At 40.5% G+C, this 20,290-nt stretch overlaps 1 protein-coding gene across 3 annotated transcripts in view; it reads right to left on the bottom strand.

Annotated features, from left to right (window-relative positions):
- The window catches only part of LOC125455096 (G patch domain-containing protein 2-like), a 255,807-nt gene that overhangs the window by 184,604 nt on the left and 50,913 nt on the right, over positions 1-20,290 (bottom strand). For all 3 annotated transcript variants that reach the window (XM_048536660.2, XM_048536658.2, XM_048536661.2), the window contains exon 5: positions 16,712-16,791. In XM_048536660.2, the coding sequence (XP_048392617.1) occupies positions 16,712-16,791 (80 nt within the window). The remainder of the gene's footprint in view (positions 1-16,711; positions 16,792-20,290) is intronic.

Consider the following 20,290-nt stretch of genomic DNA (forward strand, 5'->3'; position numbering starts at 1 on the left):
CTGGAAGTGGCCCAGGATGGATATATCGTCCAAGGAGTGTTAGGGGTAGTTGAAGTGGTTTGAGATTGGGAGGTGTTGTCGTTTGTCATGAACTGAGTGTAGGTGCTCCAAAAAGCAGTCTCCAAGCCTCTGCGTAGTTTCTCCAATGTCGAAGAGGCCACATTGGGAACAGCGGATACAATATACCACATTAGCGGATGTGCAGGTGAACTCTGTTTAATGTGGAAGGTTTTCTTGGGGCCTGGGATGGAGGTTGGGGGGGGGGGGGGGAGGGGAGAAGAGAGAGAGAGAGAGAGAGAGAGAGAGAGAGAGAGAGAGAGAGAGAGAGAGAGAGAGAGAGAGAGAGAGAAACGTAAGGGCAGGTGTAGCACCTCATGCAGCTGCAGGGAAAAGTGCTGGGTGTGGAGGGGCTAGTGGGGAGCATGGAGCAGACAAGGGAATCGTGCAGAGAGCGGTCCCTACAGAAGGCAGATAAAGGGTGGGGAGGGAAATACATCCTTGGTAGTGGGGTCACATTGCAGGCGGCAGAAGTGGCGGAGAATGATGCGTCCAATCCCCTATGCATACTATACAAAACATACAGCAATTAAAGTTTTTCAAATTTATTTAGTCTCTTTAGGATTTATGTCACATTAAAATGAAAATATTTTGTTATGAGCAAGATGACTGATAAATCAGATTTTAAACGTTGGAAAAACTGGAGAAATCGATAATATTCTAGTCATTCAAATTTAAACTTAAACCATCCTTAAATGTTATATTTGTAAAAACACCAAGACAATAAAGTATGAAGCTGGATGAACACAGCAGGCCGAGCAGCATCTTAGGAGCACAAAAGCTGACGTTTTGGGCCTAGACCCTTCATCAGAGAGCTCTCTGATGAAGGGTCTAGGCCCGAAACGTCAGTTTTTGTGCTCCTGAGATGCTGCTCGGGCTGCTGTGTTCATCCAGCTTCACACTTTGTTGTCTTGGATTCTCCAGCATCTGCAGTTCCCATTATCACTTTGTAAAAACACCACTGCTTCTACAATTCAAGACAATGGATACTGCTGCTTGTAGATGTAATACAGTTTTACTCACAAAAAGGAACAGTTGTAAAAATACTCAAGTACAGTAGTAAATGCAAAACTTGAGAAGTACCTTTATGTTTATTGATTTCAGCTAATTAGAAACATACACTGAAGGTTCCAAACAATTATTCTCAGATGGATATAAAAGAATCCAAGCCATATATTGAAGAAGTTTTCCCATTATTATGGACCATCAAAACACAGTATGAAGTCCTCTATATCCATTCTGTTTACGACACCATGCCATATACAAGCAAGCTGCCACTTAATCCACAATAGAACAGTGACTACACTTTAAATGTAATCTATTGTTTTAAAATAATATCAGGATGTTTTGAAGTCATTAAACAGTGTGATACAAAATATTTTTAGTTACATGCATTCAAAACTGTCTACATTCATATAAAACAAAAATGAATTAATGAAAATAACCTAAGTTTTGGGGTACTAGTTCTTTTCATGGTCACACCAACCTTCCAAGATGAGCCAAAACATTGTAGAAGACATCCCTAACAAAATCGCTACTAATATCAAAGCAAACAGCAATATCTGGAAGTTTTCAAATTAAAAAAGGAGGGATTCCATGTTAAGGATAATTTGATCCTCAAGATGCCCTTGGACTCCTGATCAGGTTCATAATCACAACTGCCTCTGCATCACAATGAAGCACCAAGGCATAGAGACAGTGCTATCTAAAAAGTGGCACCGCAATGGAAAGTGTTTGTTGAGTGGTTAAATTAAACTTTTTTTTTGTTTTACAGTCCAGTACCAATCATTTTTTTAAAAATTACCATAAGTAACTCTCCTTCACAAAAATTAATGGCCCAGTTCTTGTGATGGAAACTGTGGACAGGGCTTCTGCAATGATGTGGAACTCCTTATGTAGCTATCACCTCAGGAACTACCCCATAAATTGAATCTTCTAATGTTCAGAAAATTCCTCATTTAAAATTAAACATATTGAATTATTCTGATGGGCTTACCTTAATAGTTATCCAGAGGGGGAAAAAATATTAGAGGAAGTAAACCTGCCTCATGGGTAAATAATAATAGCAAAAATGAACTATCAATTTTTGACTTTCATCAGATTTTAATAGTCAGGACCTCATGTGGAACTAAGATTTTTAAAATAAAAAATACTGACCTAAAATAGCCAAAATTATTGTCTGACAAGTTTAGCCAAGCTTCGTGGAACCATCAATAAACAAGACCCAGACTGAACTGAAATTGACATGTCAACAAAATGAGTGGGGAAAAAAGCCAGACCCAGGAATATGTAAATGAAGTACATTTCAGCCAACAGCTTTCAGACAGAGCAGAGCAGAGAGGGGGAAAATTGATTTGTAATAGAAGAACTATGAGTATCTCTCTCTCTCCCGATTTTCTTAGCCTTTCAAAAGAAGTAACATCCAGTAATAAAGAAACTGGAGAAACACCATTCACTGAACTCCGATATCTACAAATTATCAACTACACAACTGTGGTCTCAAACTAAACAAAGGACTCTCAGGACTTCTTTAAACTGCATATTATTGATCTTGCTTTTACACAAAACACTCTCCCCTTTTTAAACTTCATACTTTTGTTTAGAGATTGTGTGCGCTTGATATCTTGTTTTGCTTTCTTTCAACAGTAGCAAACCATGAAAGGAATGAAAAATCTTCACTGCAGCTACCCAAGAGAGTTAAAAAGAAGAGAACTGATTGACTTCTCCTCATTCGGTAACTATTAAACTAACACCCTGACCCCGCCTCACCAACCTACGGCCAGATCTGAACCAAACCTCGGGCCTGATCCCCAACTCCTAGCCCAATTTCACTCTTCCCACCTCTGGTCCTGCACTCGCCAGCGAGGTCCATTTGATATAACCGCATACCCTATCGGACAAACCCCTCCCTGACCTTGCCAACTGCATCCAACCCCACCCCCACACCAGCCCTTGGACAAATCCATATGAGCAGTCCCACCCCAATAATGCAGAAGTCCCTTGCTTGACAAGGCAACACTAACCCTGACCTACTATACAAACCCATTTACTTATCAGTCCCCCTGCGCTGCACTAGCCCATCTGGCACCCTGTGCCCTCACCCACCTAGCAACCCAAACTCTCATCCGCCTGACACTGCACATCCTATTCTCTTCACTCTGGCTCACTCAGATTTCTTGACTGGTACAATTCAACAGATTGGACTGTTGGCCAGGATAGGGTAAGTGAGGGATTGGAGTTCAGTCTGCACAAATTTGTGTATGATCTATGGCCTAAAGGTTCCAACTTAAACTTACTCATCTGTAGTTTCTTGCAACATCTGACACCCTCTCCACGATTCCCACCACGTGATCTGTCTGATAAGATACCTGCCAGACTCAATGTTCCTGTATTTATGGGTTGTTGTGCCTACAGCAACCACGGAGGCTTACAAGGCATTACTGCTCACAGGGGCTGCCATTCTGGATGACTGGCAGCTTCATGCAAAGCAGGACAACACTCTTCCAGGAACAAAAAAAAGTTGCTGGAAAAGCTCAGCAGATCTGACAGCAACTGTGAAGTAAAAAAATCAGTTAACATTTCGGGTGTGGTGACCCTTCCTCAGAACTGATGGTAGATGGGAAAACATTAGTTTATATGCAGAAAACAGGGAGGGGGATGGGGTGGGGAAGTAAATGACAGGATAGAGCCTAAAGAGAGACAACAGTTGAAGATACAAAAGGAGGTCATAACAATATGGCTGGGAGGATGAATAGCTGTTAATGGGGACTGTTAGTGAGTAATGGCAGGCTATGTGATAACAAAGCCTGGTGAGAGAGGTAGGGGGCTAGGACGTGGGTGAGTTTAGGCCCTAAAATTATTTGTCTCGCTATTGAGTCCACAGGGCTGCAGGGTCCCCCAAGTGGAAAATGAGGTGTTGTTCTTCCAGAGATAACAAGCAGTGAAGAAAGCTAATGGCATGCTGGCTTTCACAACAAGAGGAATTGAGTATAGGAGCAAAGAGGTCCTTCTGCAGCTGTACAGGGCCCTGGTGAGACTGCACCTGGAGTACTGTGTGCAGTTTTGGTCTCCAAATTAGAAGAAGGACATTCTTGTTATTGAGGGAGCGCAGCATAGGTTCACGAGTTCAATTCCCAGAATGGCGGGACTATCATATGTTGAAAGATTAGAGTGACTGGGTTTGTATACACTTGAGTTTAGAAGGATGAGAGGGGATCCGATTGAGCCGTATAAGATGATTATTAAGGGATTGGATGCTCTGGAGTGAGGAAGCACGTTTCCGCTCATGGGTGAGTCCAGAACCAGAGGACATAGTTTAAAAATAAGGGGTAGGCTATTTAGAACAGAGTTGAGGAAAGACTTTTTCACCCAGAAAGGGGTGGATATATGGAATGCTCTGCTCCAGAAGGCAGTGGAGGCCAACTCTCTGGATACTTTCAAGAAAGAGATTGATAGAGCTCTTAAAGATAGTGGAATCAAGGGTAATGGGGATAAGGCAGGAACAGGATACCGATTGTGGATGATCAGCCATTGATCATAATGAATGGTGGTGCTGGCTCAAAGGGCCAAATGGCCTACTCCTGCACCTATTGTCTAACAAGGAGTAAAGCTGGATGAACACAGCAGGCCAAGCAGCATCAGAGGAGCAGGGCGCCTCACGTTTTGGGCCTAGACCCTTCCTCAGAAAATGATTTTCTCTGTGCTCGTCCACCTCTACACTTTGTTATCTCAGATTCTCCAGCATCTGCAGTTCCTACTACCTCTGTTGTTCTTCCAGCTTGTGTTGAAACATTGCAGGTAGCCCGAGATAGAGATATTGGCCAGGGAACAGGGTGATGTGCTAAAGTAATAGGCAATGGGTAGTTCAGGCTCTTTTTTTATGAGCAGAACGTAGGTGTCTGCGAATGCAGTAGACTAGATTCTGGAAGTGCAGGTGAAGTGTTGCTTCACCTGGAAGGTATGTTTGGGCCCTTAGATATTGGGGAGGGAGGTAAATGGGCAGGAGTTGCACCTTTGCTGGTTAGAGGGGAAGGTGCCGTAGGGCTGTGGAGGGGCGGGGAGGGTGGTTGTTGAGGGTGAAGGAAGTGTGGACCAGGTTGTCCCAGCGTGAACGGCTTCTGCCGAAGACGGACAAGGGAGTGGAGAGGGATGTGTCTCTAATGTGTGTCTGGTGGTGGCATCTCACTTGGGGTGGCAGAAATGGCGTCAGATGATCTCCTGGATGTGGGTGCTGGTGGGATGGTAGGTAAGGACAAGAGAAACCCCATCTCTGTTGAAGGAGGGAAGAAATGGGGTCAGGGCGGAAGTGCGGGAGATGGGTTGGATCTGGTTGAGGGCCCTGTCGATAACAGCGCGAGGGAATCCTCGGTTGAGGAAGGAGGTAGACATTTTGGGGGCTACCTTGTTGAAGATGGCCTCATCTGCACAACTGTGACAGAGATGGAGGAACTAAGAGAATGGTAAGGAGTCTGTACAGGAAGCAGGGTGCGAGGATGTATAGTCCAGGTAGCTGTGGGAGTCAGTGGGTTTATAGCAGATATTAGTGGCCAGTTTAATCAAAAATGGAAACAGAGATGTCAGGGAGGAGTCGGAGATTGACCAGGTGAAAGTGAGAGCAGGGTGGAAATTGGAAGCAAATAAAAAAAATGAACTGTTCCAATTCTGGTCGAGAGAGGGAAGAAGTCATCCTAGCAGAAAGCCCACAGCATGGCTACACAAGTGTCTGATGGTTAAGGTTTGGTGGGCTTTCCTGTTTGTGGCAACTGTTCTGTCCTTTATGTCTATCATCAAAAAGCAGAAGACTCCATGTGATGTTATATTATACATGTGATTAAGATTTGATTCCCTACAGTGTGGAAACAGGCCCTTCAGCCCAACAAGTCCACACCGTCCCTTGGAGCATCCCACCCAGACACATCCCCCAACAACCCACACACCCCGAACACTACCGGCAATTTAGCATGGCCGATCCATCTAGCCTGCACATCTTTGGACTGTGGGAGGAAACCCACACAGACACGGGGAGAATGTGCAAACTCCACACAGACAGTCACCCGAGGCTGGAATTGAACTCAGGGCACTGGTGCTGTGAGGCTGCAGTGCTAACCACCGAGCCACCGTGCTGCCCCTTTTAAAAGATTGACAATGCCACTTGGCCATCACTTACCCCTGAGTTGACACAGAGATTGAAATAAACCAGTTCAATCATGTCATGTCTAAGAGCGATTAAGGTGCATCTAAGGTACAATTTACATGCTACAAACTAGAACGCCCAAATAACAAACAATAAACTTTCTTATTAGCACTGATGGTCATGTATAAATTGACTCAGAATTCCATATTGTGCACATTTTTCCAATAAGTTATACAAACATATTTTAAATGTATACAACACTGCTGTGCAAATGTGGACTATTTCCAGTTACTGTGATCATTTTCTGACCGTTATTATTTATCAATTATAGTTCTATTGTCATTACTACGATATACAAGTCATTACACAAAAGAAATTGTGGTATGTTACTATTATTTTGGTACACTATATTTAAAAAAAGAGAGGCTGGTGAGTTTCAATGTCAAGGAAGCACTTATATCTTTAGCTAGAAATTCATAAGTAATTTATTTGTCATGCAACAAGTGCTTGCCAGATGCAGAAATCAAAACCCAGTGTTGTACGTCAAATCTAATAATGAGGTTGACATATTGTTTTATTTCTAAACATTTTGCTGTTTTAATCTCCAAGGACAGAATTTTCCCATGTTATTTAAAAGTACATGGGCAAGCATATTAGGTGGTGACTAATGCTGCATCACTTCCAATGCCAAGAGAAACTATATTGTCTGCCCATCAGCTTATTAACAGCTGACTGATCATTTTGTCACTGAGTCACAAGCCCTGGCACTCATGTCTTGGGTTGTCAGAAGTTGCTAGCTGATCAGAGGCCAGAAACGTCTGGATCCTAAAGTCTGCTAGACCAGATCTACTCCTCAGGGAATCTACAGCAAGAAGTGCTTTCAAACTCTTCTCAAGAGGTGGGAGGATGGGGGCAAGTGTGTCAGAGGTCGATAGCATGGGCAGGTAGGTGCAGTTTTCAGAAGTCTGCCCTGTTCCCATTCATGCCTCCAGTTGTTTCCAGAATGGACCAATTGCCGACCTCTCCAAATGTGGCATGCTTATTTTTGTGAACTTCCTCACCTGCATGGGAAATAAGTGATTAGGAAGGCGGTGTGTAGAAATCCTCAACTTAACTTCTTAAGGGTCTTAATTAGTTGTGGGTCAATAAGTCATCTATGGGCCTTCTCACCATGAGCTTAAGTAGTGATATGCTGAGAATGAGTTAAGTTTCTCTCCAAGGCCAACCTATTCCATTATTTCCCCTTGTCACCAAATCTGAGGGGGCGGCGGATATTGCACCAAAGTGAACACACTTGTCATTCAAACTTACATGGGAGAAAACAACAGAAATCAAAATGATTCCTTACTTAATTAACTTATGTACTGCTATACTTATGATGTGCATGCTCAGTTCAGGAGATGCAAATATCAAAAAAATGCTTGTACCTCAAGGGCCTAGAGAGTTTGCTATTCGATGGCACCTCAAAGTGTGCCCAGTTAGTTGGATTTTTTTCACTGACCTTTGCTGGAAATTGTTTTGTCACAAATTGCCAAATATGTGAAGACAGAAAAGAATCAGGAACCTTGGTAAACGAGGGCACTAATAGTCTAGCCCTTTAATCAATGAAATTTAAGCAGAGAGATAGCAAGAAACAAAGGAATGACAAAGAAAGAGTTTGAATCAAATTAAATTACAATGCACGCAAAACATAACCATGTTTCCAATTTTAAGTATTTCAAAAAGTAGCACACAATAATAAATGTTGTTATTTTTAGTTAAACAAATAGGACTTGCAATTCATTTCTAGTCTTAGCTCTAAAAAACATCTGTTTGCTCGCTAGATAATTAGCATAATTAATTAATACTAATCAATCCAAACAAATGATTTTTTAACTCCCAAAATAAATCATTTTGATATCACAGTAGCTATTGACTCAATAATGTACTTGCAGGCAATATATCACCCCTCCATTTACCACATGCTGGAAAACTGCTATAACTCTTTTCTACAACTTCAGTTCAGTGCAACGTGTCCACTCTCAGAAGCATTCATACATTTGTTTACAAGACATCGACAAATTCATGATGTGTAGGTATCCCTTAGGGTAGGATAAATTTAGCAGACTTGTCCACTGAGTCGTTTGCAATAGAAATCACACATTTTGCATCTTACTAACAGATATAAATTGGATGAAACATGATTATGCTTCATTTGTCTTGAATAACCTATCCTGATATCCTATGTTAGAGACAAAAAAAGCTGCAGATGAAGGAATCCAACGTATCATTCAGGAGGGTGGGAGAACACAGCAGGCCAGGCAGCATCTGGAGGAAAGGAACACTCAATGTTTCGGGTACTATCTTTCTTCAGGACTGGATGTGGGGTAGGGAAAGCTGCAGATTAAGGCTGGGGCGGGGTGGGGGGGGAGGGAATGGAGGTGGAATTGTGGTGATTGGTGGACACTGGTGGTAGGAATAGCCTGGTTGGTCGATGGGAGGGATGAATCCAGGTTGGTGCCTGGAAGAGAGAGAGAGTCAGACAGTGGAAAGGAAGGGAGGAGGTGGGGCTGGAATGGAAGCTGAGCAGATGGGAGGCAAAGTTATTTAAAATTGGATAATTCAGATAAGACCGAACTTCACCTGCATCTTCTCCAATCTAGTCTATTGCACCCAGTAAACCCAAATGTGGCCTTTTCCACGTCGGTGAGACTAGACTAGGTGACTGTTTTGCCGAGCATCTCTGCCTGGTCTGTAATGGCCTACCTAACCTCCTGAGCACTACCCTTTGACTCCCCGCCCCAGGCCCCCTCTGACATGTCCATTCTTGGCTTCCTCCAGTGTCAGAGACTCAATGTAAATTTGTAGACCAACACCTTATCTTCCACCTGGGCACCCTATAGCTGGAAGACCCAACAGTGGAGACTCAATTTCAAATAACCTTCCCATCCATTCTCCCCCACCAGCTTCCCTTCCAGGGCCCCCTCCTTCCTTCCATTCTACCTTCTGACCCTCCCTTCCAGCCAGCAACTGCATTCATCCTCCCAACCACCAACCAGGTCATACCTACCACCAGTATCCACCTTTCACCATCATTTCACCTCCACCTCTCCCCTTCTTTATCTGCAGCTCCCCCTACCTCCACATCCAATCCTGAAGAAGGCAAGTACCCGAAACTTTGACTTCTCCTTTCTTCCAGATGCCTGACCAACTGTGTTTTTCGAGCCTCCTTTTTGTCTACTGAGGTCCAATATATAGGATAACAAGGTGTAGAGCTGGGTGAACACAGCAGGCCAAGCAGCATCAGAGGAGCAGGGAGGCTGACGTTTTTCGGGCCCAGACCCTTTTTCAGAAATCCTAGCTACCCTTGTTTCATGTTTCAATCCTTTAATTTTCCCTGGCTGTTATGCGTGAGTTGGAAGCCCTCAAATCTTTCAACATTAAGGAAGTATCCCAGAGGCTTCCAGATGAGAGTGAAATTATCAGTTGGAATTTTCAATTTCCCTTCAACTCAGCAGTGTGGGGATTTCTGCAAAAATCCAGTGCACAACTCCGAAAGAACTATTTTTTTTAACACTGATCAATACTGCTTTTCATAATACCTTCACTGAATAATAATAGAGCAACATAATCACGTTTTTGTTAATTCTGCTTTTAATAGAGTCCTTAATGGGGGTCATCACGTATTATGGTATTGATACTTAATAATCAATCACATAGAGACTGGGAAAATAACATTGCCAAAACGTCAATGAATTCTAGGAATGTCTATCAAGAACATCCTTGTTTCGAGGAAAGGAACAGCTTTGGATGCAGTTCACTCAGAGATAGTTAAGAACCGCAGAGGCTGGAGTTAGCGATAACACAAGGTGGAGCTGGAGGTACACAGCCGGCCAAGCAGCAAAATAGGAAAATTGATGTTTCACGTTGAGACCCTTTTTCAGAAATCCATTTGATTCAGAAATCATTTCTGAAGAAGGGTCCTGACCCAAAACATCAACTTTCCTGCTCCTCTGCTGCTGCCTGACCTGCTGTGTGCCTCCAGCTCCACACTTAGCTTTGGAAGCAGTCATTGGAAATAAGTGCCAGATGGAGAACCTGCTTCCATTGGTCAGCACGAGGAAACTGTGATTATAACATAGGTCAAGAATTGTTGTGGAAAAGATCAATGAACAAATTAGCAATAACATTTAAATGAAGATCTAATTTTAGTAAGGTCAAATGGGTCCAAGCTAGTGGATTAGAATTTAAAATAGTAAACAATGGGAGGCCTTCAAAGAGGAAATAGTATGGTATGGAATACATGGTGGGTTAAGGGGGTTGGTGGGCGCAGGAGAGGAAGGATAACCAAGTAAAGCTCTCTGGATAAGTAAAAGGTTGGAAATTAAATGAAGCAGAATAAGGCAAATTATGATGAAATGCAAGGGAGAGGGGTACTCTAGTGGCAACATTACAAGACTAGAAATCTGGAATTTCAGACTTGTTTGGAGGGTCAGGATAGAAATAACACTCTGGCAGAAGTTGAAATTTCAATTCACTAAAAAAACAACTGTAATAAAAGGCTAGCCAGATAGTAACCCTGTAACCACTGCTGATGGTCATAAGTACCCATCTGGTTTATTAGTGTTCTACAGACAAGGGAATCTGCCATCTTTACCTGATCTGCATTACATGAGACCAGACCCACAGCACAGCAATGTGACTGTTCCTTAATTCTAGACAATTAGAAAGATGGGCAGTAACTACTTGTCTAGCCAGGGACACTCATTTTCTGTGATTGAATGAAGTAAAGATCTTCAGATTGAAACTTAAAATGAATATAAAAAACAGAAAAGCTCTCAAAGAGGAAATAAAAGATGTATAGAGTCTCTAAGCATGGCCTGAAACTAACATAAAACAACACAAAAATAGTCAAAGGGTGGCATCTATTGGCAACCAAGAAGAATTCTTGTGCAGATGTTTTGCAATCATGCCCTCTGTTTGCTTCTATCTTCACTAGAAAAGGGGATTTTGTTAATGTAGCAGTGAAAGATCTGGTTCTGAAAATTGTATAGGATAAAAATATTTAAAGAGGAGATACCTCAAGTGGTAGGCATTACTCAAAATAGAAAAGCACTTGGCACAAATGGGATGTGTCCTAGTTCACAGAGGTAAGTAAGGTTGAAAACTGCGCTCAGGGCATTCAGTCCTCCTTTAGATACAATTGTGATGCAAGAGAACTAGAATTTTGAAAATGTTTAACCCCTGTTCAAGAACAGGAGACATATAAATCTGGCACCATAGACCAGACAGTCTAACATCTGTGGAAAGATCTTCAAATACAAAATTAATTAGCACTTGAATTTATCAAAGGCAAATTGTGTTTAACTCATTATATCGATCTTTGATTACTTTATGGAGAGGATTGATTAGGGTAATGTGGTTGATGGTCTGTATATGCACTGCAAAAAACATTTTATAAAATGTACCACACTGTAGATTTGTCGTCAAAGTTAAAGCTCATGGGATTAGATGGACTGTTGCAGCGTGGATACAAAATTGGCTAAGACAGAAACCCAAGAGTGGCAATGAGGGGTTGTTTTTTTAAACTTGTATAAGGCATAGAGTGATATTTCCCAGGAGTCTGCAGCAGGACCACAGCTCTTTTGGATTGAAATTATGCTTTGGATATCTAAGTCTGCAGATTACATAAAATTCAGAAATGTAATAAACAAAGTGTAAAGAAATACCTCTTCTCGAAGACATAAGCAGATGAATGAAAGCTCAGACATACAGCAGATGAAATATCATACAGACAAGTCTTAAGGGATACCTTTTAGAAGAAGCTTAACGAAAGGCACTATGAACCAAATGGATGATTCTAAAAGGGGAGCAAGATTTGAGACAGTTTAGGGATGTATATACAAAATAGTTGAATGTGTAAGACAAAGTTGATAAGGTTTATATTAAAAAAACAAGACTGCTGCCTTTATTATAAAGATTATAAAAGCAAATACCTTTTACAATTTTTTTGAAAAGTCAGATTCAGCTGGAGTATTTGGTTCAATTTTGGCCACGTATTATAGGAAGGATATCAAGACCTTTGGTGGGGTGCAGAAGACATTTACTATAATGATGTCAGGGGTGAGTGTGTTCAGTTCTTGGAGAGACTAGATACATGGATTAAAGATGAGAGGGAAAATGTAAAATCCGGACAAATGGCTGCTATGATCACCTAAGTTCATGAAACCATCAGTAAATGAAGATCAGTCTGAGTCAAAATTAACATCATTATAAAAGGACACAAATCCCCCCCATTTTCTCACACCTTTCCGGAAGTTAGGCTTTGGGATGAAGAGTTTTGTTTAAGAGTACTCGGCTTAGGAAATCAATGAGCAGATGTAGGAATATTGAGTTCTGAAGGGTCAATGGATTCAAAATGTCAACTCTGCTTTCTCTCCCCAGATGCTGCTATACATGCAGAGTTGCTCCAGCAATTTTGGTTTTTGATAACAGCTGCTTCTCCTCAACGATACTAAAAAAATAGTTGCAATTAACTATATCTTCCTGGACGATTCCTGATACCCTTCCCTGTCTTTCTTTGGAATCTCATTACTTGTATCCGAGTTTGTGCTTACTGTCGTGTTTTCGTTTTCTCATAATGGAACTCTACTCTTTTTCACTCAAGACAACTTTGGAACAGGCTCCCGCTTCAATTTTGATCATTTTTTAAAACTTGCTCACGGATGTGTGCATCACTGGCTAGACTAAACTTAATTTCCTTCACCAATTGCCCGGAGGATGTGATGGGGAGCTGCCCTCTTAAAACTCTACAGTCCTTGGGGTATAGGGGCATCCATAGTGCTGTTAGCAAGGAAGCTGTAGGATTTGACATCGAAGCAATCGTGATATAATTCCATGTCAGGATGCTGTGAGTAGGAGGGATTCTTGCAGGTGATGTTGTTCCTATACATCTGATACCCTGTCCTTCTAGGTGTTAGAGGTTGTAGTTTAGTTGGTGCTGTCAATGGAACTTTGATCAGTTATTGCAGTGCATCTTGTAGATGATGCACATAAATGGCACTGTGCAATGGTGGTAAAGGGACTAATTGTTGAAGGCATGAATGTTTCCTGCCACTTACCGACCCAAGCTTGGAAGCTGTCCACGTCTTTTTGCATATAGACGTATACTGTTTCAGTTTCAGAGTTGCCGTGAATGGTGACGACCATTCTGTAATCATTAGCAAACATCACAATTTTCTAACAGAATGACAGAGGGAAGGTCATTGTTGAAGAATGCTGAATGAGATCTGGCCTAGCACACTCCTCTGAGGAACTCTGACAATGATGTCCTGGAGGTGAGATGACTGACTTCCAACAAAAAGAACAATCTAACCAAGTTTAACTGGAGTACGAAGCTACATGCTAAACAACTATAAAAAGAGATAAATATTTGTTGTGACTGGCTAAAGTGTTTTTTTTAAATAAAGTGGAGCAATGATGCCTTTACATCAAGATGTAAAATTTTGAATGGAGAAGTTTGAAATTATAAATGGTCAACATGGATTTGACAGCATAAAGAAGGAAAAACTTATTATGCCAGTGACAAAAGGACTGAAAAAAAACAGAAAAGAGATGACGGGTTGCAGGGATGCTTTGATTGTATTTCTGTGCCCTTGAAGTTATGATCTGTAAGGACAGTGGAAGCAAATTCAATAGCACCTTCCAACAGAAAATTAGACAGTACTTTAAATGAATATTGTTTTAGGGCCATGGATTGGTAGCAATTGGGCAGCTCTTTCAAACAGCCAGCAGAGGCATGAGTGGCCTCCATTTATGCAGTATTGTTCAGAAAATCATGCAACCTATCAGGCCATTCTGACAACCACAATCATCTGATTTGACCCAGCTTGTTGAAAGAGACATCTAATTCATGGTATTTCTTTATTCCTCATTGTCCTGTAATATTTTCCTTTTCAAATCAATAGGCTACTATTGAATCTGTGACACCAGCTCTTTAGGATGTGATTCCTAGATCTCTGCAATTTATTGCATTAAAAAAAGTTGATTTTAAGTATGTATCATTGAATTACTGATCTTCCTGCCAATGGGAAAAGGATTTCTTTAACCGCGCCGTCAAAATCTCTTAAGTTTATAAACAGCTGTGCTTTGTTTTACTGAAAATAATTATTACAATCCACCTGTCGCTAAACTGGACATTCAGAATTGGCAATTTAAATGCAAATAAGGATTGAATAAGAAAACAAACTTAAATCTCTCTAGAATCAGATTTTAAGTAGTAAGAAAATGTCAAGTCAATGTAATAAGTAAACAAGATAAACAAACAAATCAAATCTGTGAAAAAAGGCAAAAAAACAGTAACAACCAAATTCTAAGAGCTCAAGTGCTCAAGTGTTGCAAGACCTGCCTATCAAAAAATTAGTTGATCCCATTAATGACAAATTATTCACATATTGTGCTGTAACTTGGAAATAAGTTTGGTCAATGAGCTAATAACTTCACTTCTACAGTCACCTCAAATCACAATAGGTCATCCAATCACTGATGAATAAACAACAATGATAGATGTTATACATAACCCAGTTATTGACCACTTCTTGACTATGACAGACAGTTTGAGACATTTCATTAAAAAAAATACTTGCTAAGAACAAAAAAATCCCAGGTAAAGGCACAAAAAGCAGGGGGGGGGGGGGAGGAGTCAAAAGAAATTGGAAATAAAAACAAAAACACTGTAGGACAATGATGATGATGCAAGGAAATCAAAGTCAGAAACAAAAAGAGAAAGAGCAGGTCAAAACAAAAATGATATGCTAAATAGTCCCCGACTAGCAAACAAATGTTAGCTTCTGAAGGGTGGAAAAAACACAAGACTTCCATGTATTTCCATAGATTTAAAATGCAGGATTGCAGGCTTGAAAATAGTGTTGCAGATGTATCAAAAAGATGGATCAAACATTAGGTGAAGATTTATTGCAAGTAGTTTCATCTAATGCAAGAAAGATGAATTGATTTTGGTTAAATTAGATATAACTGACAATTCATTGGTAGAGAAGATGCATTATTTTCCAATTGTTATCCTCCCATGGTTTAAGTGATTTGTGCTCTATTGTATTTTACAAAAAGAACAGAGGAACTTTCAATGATTTAGATTGTATGTATTAATCATACCCAGTGGCTGTGAACCATATATCTAAACCAGAAGAAGATTTTTGACATCTAATTCTGTGACAAGACTTTGGTGCTAGGTACCCTACTCATACCCATGATCTCAAATCCATTTACAGATACAGTTGAACAATTTTCTGTTTTAACTCTACGAGGCTTAAGGTATCAATCCATTTCTTGCAACCAAATAGAGCAAGCGTAGGGATTTTTTTCTAATTTCAAAGAACAGTAAATAGAATTAAAAGTAAATTAAAATGTAGATTTAAACAGCTTTGGTAAATTTGTGCCCTTGCTTCCCATGGCTAAATGTGCAATGCAAGTAAAATCCTCAAAATAAAATTGAATACATTAAAGAAAAAAAAAGATAATTGAGAAAGCTTTCATAACACTTAACATGTACTGCCAAATATCTATTAATTTCATGTGAACATTTTGGTAAAAATATTGTAATCAAAGCCACTAATAATAATCCAGTATTATCCAACATAATTTCTGCTGGATTAATTAAAATGCAGTACACGACATGAAAGCATAGCAAAACAACAAAGAAAAAAATCATAATCCATATTCATTAATTACATATTTAGAAGAAAATAATTTCAAATTTGCTGATTTACTTTTGTACTCTGCCAAAAATTGCACAAAGACAAAGACAAAAGAGTCACATTTTTTAAACAAAAACTGGTCAGTATGTGTGAATTAAAATGAACATTCATGCTAATCGTATTCTCTTAATTTAAAGAAATTTTGCACTGGAATAAAAGAACTTTTCATAATCCATATGGGAGTTTAACACAGCTGATTTAGTTCATTAACATATTCCAGCTAGCAAACTATGCATCTCTCTCATCAACAGCAGTTCACATTAGCAGCCAGTTTCTAGATGCTTAGAACAATTTTAGACTAGATTGCTAGTGACCAAAAAAGAAGACAAGCACAGCACCGTGTAAATGCACGTCTCTCACAAAATAAAGCTTAACACCCTTCAGGTTTTGGAGGAGGAATCAGTTGTTATTTTTCCCCCCCTTTCTTCATGCCCTTTGCTGGTAACACCATGGGTGCGTCATATGTCATAAATACCATGAGAACTAATCCATCAGTTGTAATGGCTCCTATAAAACACCACTGTGAGATTGCAATAAGACTGGAAAATAGGCTACAAATCCCAGTTATGCTCAGGCTCGCAATGAAGCGAAACAGAAAGGAGGTAAGAAAGGGATCAAGAGATAGATGGCCACCTGAACCATGACCAGAGAGGGCAGAGGTCACAGGCCAAGGTCTTTATAACATCTTCACTACCTAACTTCTGTGAGGTACCAATCTAAACTATCACAGCAGCAACACAAGACAAAGAGAAAGAATAAATGTGATTACCTCTGTGGATATCTTCCTGGACTCCTTTCTGCCATTTCTATTTGCCATTCCAGACAGTCGAGTGAGTCTCGCTTGAAAACCTATCAAACCAGCAATAGTTTAAGAGATTTTGATATGACCTATTTGACAGCTATTTCAGTCAAAAGGAGCATGTGGTACAGTTTGACCTCAACTATGTGAAACACTGCCAGTCAGGCAAAAAGTAATTGGCAAATCTAATTGTTATTTTTTTTATATAATTGACAAAGTACTGTCTTAATTTGGTCAAGGATATGTATTAACACTTTGGAAACTGTACTCACATTTTGACATTGAAATAAATGGCGTGACAAATATAAAAAATTTATTCAGAGAAATTTAAATTCATAAATTTCCACTGTTCTATATTGTCAGCAAATTTGAACATAAGATTTAGAATTATTTTTGAAGATGCTATTTCACAGAAATAGATTTTGATTACTTGATGACAATGATTTTTACTTATTGTCAATTTGCTTCTGATTTCAGTCCCTATTTTCCAATACAAGAATTCTCCAGGGAGGCGAGTCCAAAACTAGACAGCATATGTTTAAGGTAAGACAGAAAAGATTTAAAAGGGTTCTAAGAGGCAACTTTTTGCACACACAAGGTGGTGCGTGCATGGAATGAGCTGCCAGAAGAGGCGAGTACAATTACAACATTTAAAAAGCATCTGGGTGGGTATATGAATAGGAAGGGTTTACAGGAATATGGGCCAAATATTAGCAAAATGGGACTAGATTAATTTAGAATATCTGGTCGATATAGGCGAGTTGGATCGAAGAGTCTGTTTCCATGCTGTGCATCTCTATGGCTATAACTTAAACTATTCTTTCATTTGAAGATTTTGGGCAAAGTTCCATTTTTTTCAGAGCAGCAATTGGTTAATAGTTATATCAAGTACATTTAGTCATTTTTCTTAATATATGCAAACTTAACTTTATAATATGGACCAATGTGAATCACTCTTACCTGGAAGTCAACAAATTGTAGCTTCTTATACTCTCTTGCAGAGTATGACATCACTGGCCATGCCAGCATTTATTGCTCATCCTTAATTGCCCCCAAGGAGACAACACAAGCTACTTACTTGAACACTACAGTTCTTAGTGGTGTACCAATTTGCAACTTAAAACTGGCACACCCAAGGTGCTGTTAGGGAGGCATTTCCAAAAGTTTGACCAAGTTACAGTGATGGTATGTGTGTGTATATAAAATATATCCCTCCTGCCCTCTAAAATAGTCTAGCAAATCTAAAGAAAGGAAAGGAACTAGACAGTATACTTGGCACCAATCTAAGCACAGGAAACAACAACAAACAGCCCTATTGATCCTAGAAAATCTTCCTTACTGGAGCTTGTGCCAAAATTTGGAGAGGTGTCTTGTAGAATAATCAAACAACAGTCCGACAGTGATACTCACAATGTCCCAGACACCATCGTCACAATCTCTGTGTCTGCACTGTCCCACCAGCAAGTCAGATTGACCAGTGGTAGTAGCGGAGTGGTATACCTTCGATAAGGAATTACCCTAGCAGTCCTGAACATTGATCCTATGAAATTTCATGGCATGTAGCTGAGCATGGGCAATGAAACATCCTACTGATTGGGACCTCCATCATCCACTTTCCTGATGAACCAGTACTCTTCCGTGTTCAACACCACTTAAGGGAAACATTGAGAGAGTGGTAAGAACACAAAACATACTCTAGCTGGGGCATTTCAATGTCCATCACCAAGACTGGCATAGTAGCACTACGAAAGCTGGCGAAATCCTCAAAAACATAGCTGCTAGACTGGGTCTACAGCAATGACGAAGGAGCCAAGGGTAAAAACTACTTGAACTCATCCTTACCTAATCTACTGGTTACCGATGGATTTGTCCATGACAATGTCAATAGGAGCAACCACTGCACTGTCCTTGTTGAGACAAAGTCTCCACATTGACGATACTCTCCATTATGTTGTGTGGTATTACCACTGGCTAAAATGGGGCAGATGACTAACAGAACTAACAACTCAAATATCCATGAGGCACTGTGGGTCATCATCAATAGGAGAACTGTATTCAACCACAAACTGTAATTTCATCACCTGGCACACTCTTAACTCTACCACTGATAAAGCTGAGAGATCAACTCTGGCTCAAAGAAGAGTGCAAAAGCAGCACCTGGCAGACCTGAAAATGAAACGTCCACCTCATAATGCGACAACTCAGGACTATTTCCATGCCAAACAATGGCAGCAGCATGCAACAGAAAGGATTAAGCAATCTCACAAGCAATACATCAGATCTGAGGTTTATAGTCCTGTCACATTCAAATGTGGTGCAGTGGTCAATTAAACAAGGATCAGAAGTGATAATTCCACAAATATCCCCATCCTTAATAATAGGGGATGATGAGCACATCACTGCAAAACATAAGGCTGAAGCATCTGCATCAACTTCAGCCAGACAATGTCAAATGGGTAATCCAACAAGATCTCTTGCCACAGTCGCCAGTATTCAACTTACTGGACTCATTCTACGTAATATCAAGGAATGACTGAAGCATTCGAGTAGTACTGATGACTTATGTTCCAGAACTAGCTTAGCCCTCCGTGAAGCTGTTCAAGTGCAGCTTGAAGATTGGCGTATTACCGATATTGTGGAAGACTGTCTAGGTATGTCCTGTGTAAAGCAATCAGGACGAATTCAATCCAGATAATTACGGCCTGAGTTTATCAGAGGAATTCCTCAGCACAGTGTTCCACAACTTGCAGCTATTTCAACACTGACTCCACCACCATCCCCGCCCCATCCCCACCCCAGCCTCTCCAGTCAGGTCAGAAGCGGGGATGTCCCCTCATATTTGCACAATGTTCAACACAATTCATGACTTCTCAGATATGAAAGCAGCCCATGTCCAAACGAAGACAGGCCTGGACAACACTTAGCTTTGGCTTAGTAAATGGCAAGTGACATTCAGACCAAATTAAAGGCAAGCAATGACCACCTCCAAAAAGGAAGAATCTAGCTATCTTCCTCTGACGTTCAATGACAGTACCAGTGCTGAAATCCACACAAGCAAAATCTTGGGGGCTATCAGTGACCAGGAACAGACTAGACCAACCATTTAAATGTTTTGTTCTAAGAGCAAGTCAGAGACTAGGAATTCTACGACAAGTAACTCATTTCCTGTCTTCCCATTGCCTGCCCACTGTCTACAAGGCACAAGTCATGGCTGTTGTGGAATACAGTCTACATTAATGCATGATGCATCTCCAACAACACTTAAAATGCACATCATCAACCAAGAAATAAAGCAGGAAATTTAACAACCTCCCCATCCATCAACTTCAACATCCACTCCATCCACCACTGACCCGCAGAGCAGTGTACAGCATTTACAAGATGCACTGAAATGACTCTCAAATGCTCTTCTGGTACCACACTTCCAGCCCGCGACCACCTAGAATGACAAGAACAGCAGGTGCACAGGAACACTATCACTCAAAAGTTCCCCTCCAAGCCATTCTGGTTTGAAACTGTGTCAGGGAAAAACACACAAGTTCTTTTTTT

This window comes from Stegostoma tigrinum, chromosome 9, assembly GCF_030684315.1.
Source record: "Stegostoma tigrinum isolate sSteTig4 chromosome 9, sSteTig4.hap1, whole genome shotgun sequence".
Classification (NCBI taxonomy): Eukaryota; Metazoa; Chordata; class Chondrichthyes; order Orectolobiformes; family Stegostomatidae; genus Stegostoma; species Stegostoma tigrinum.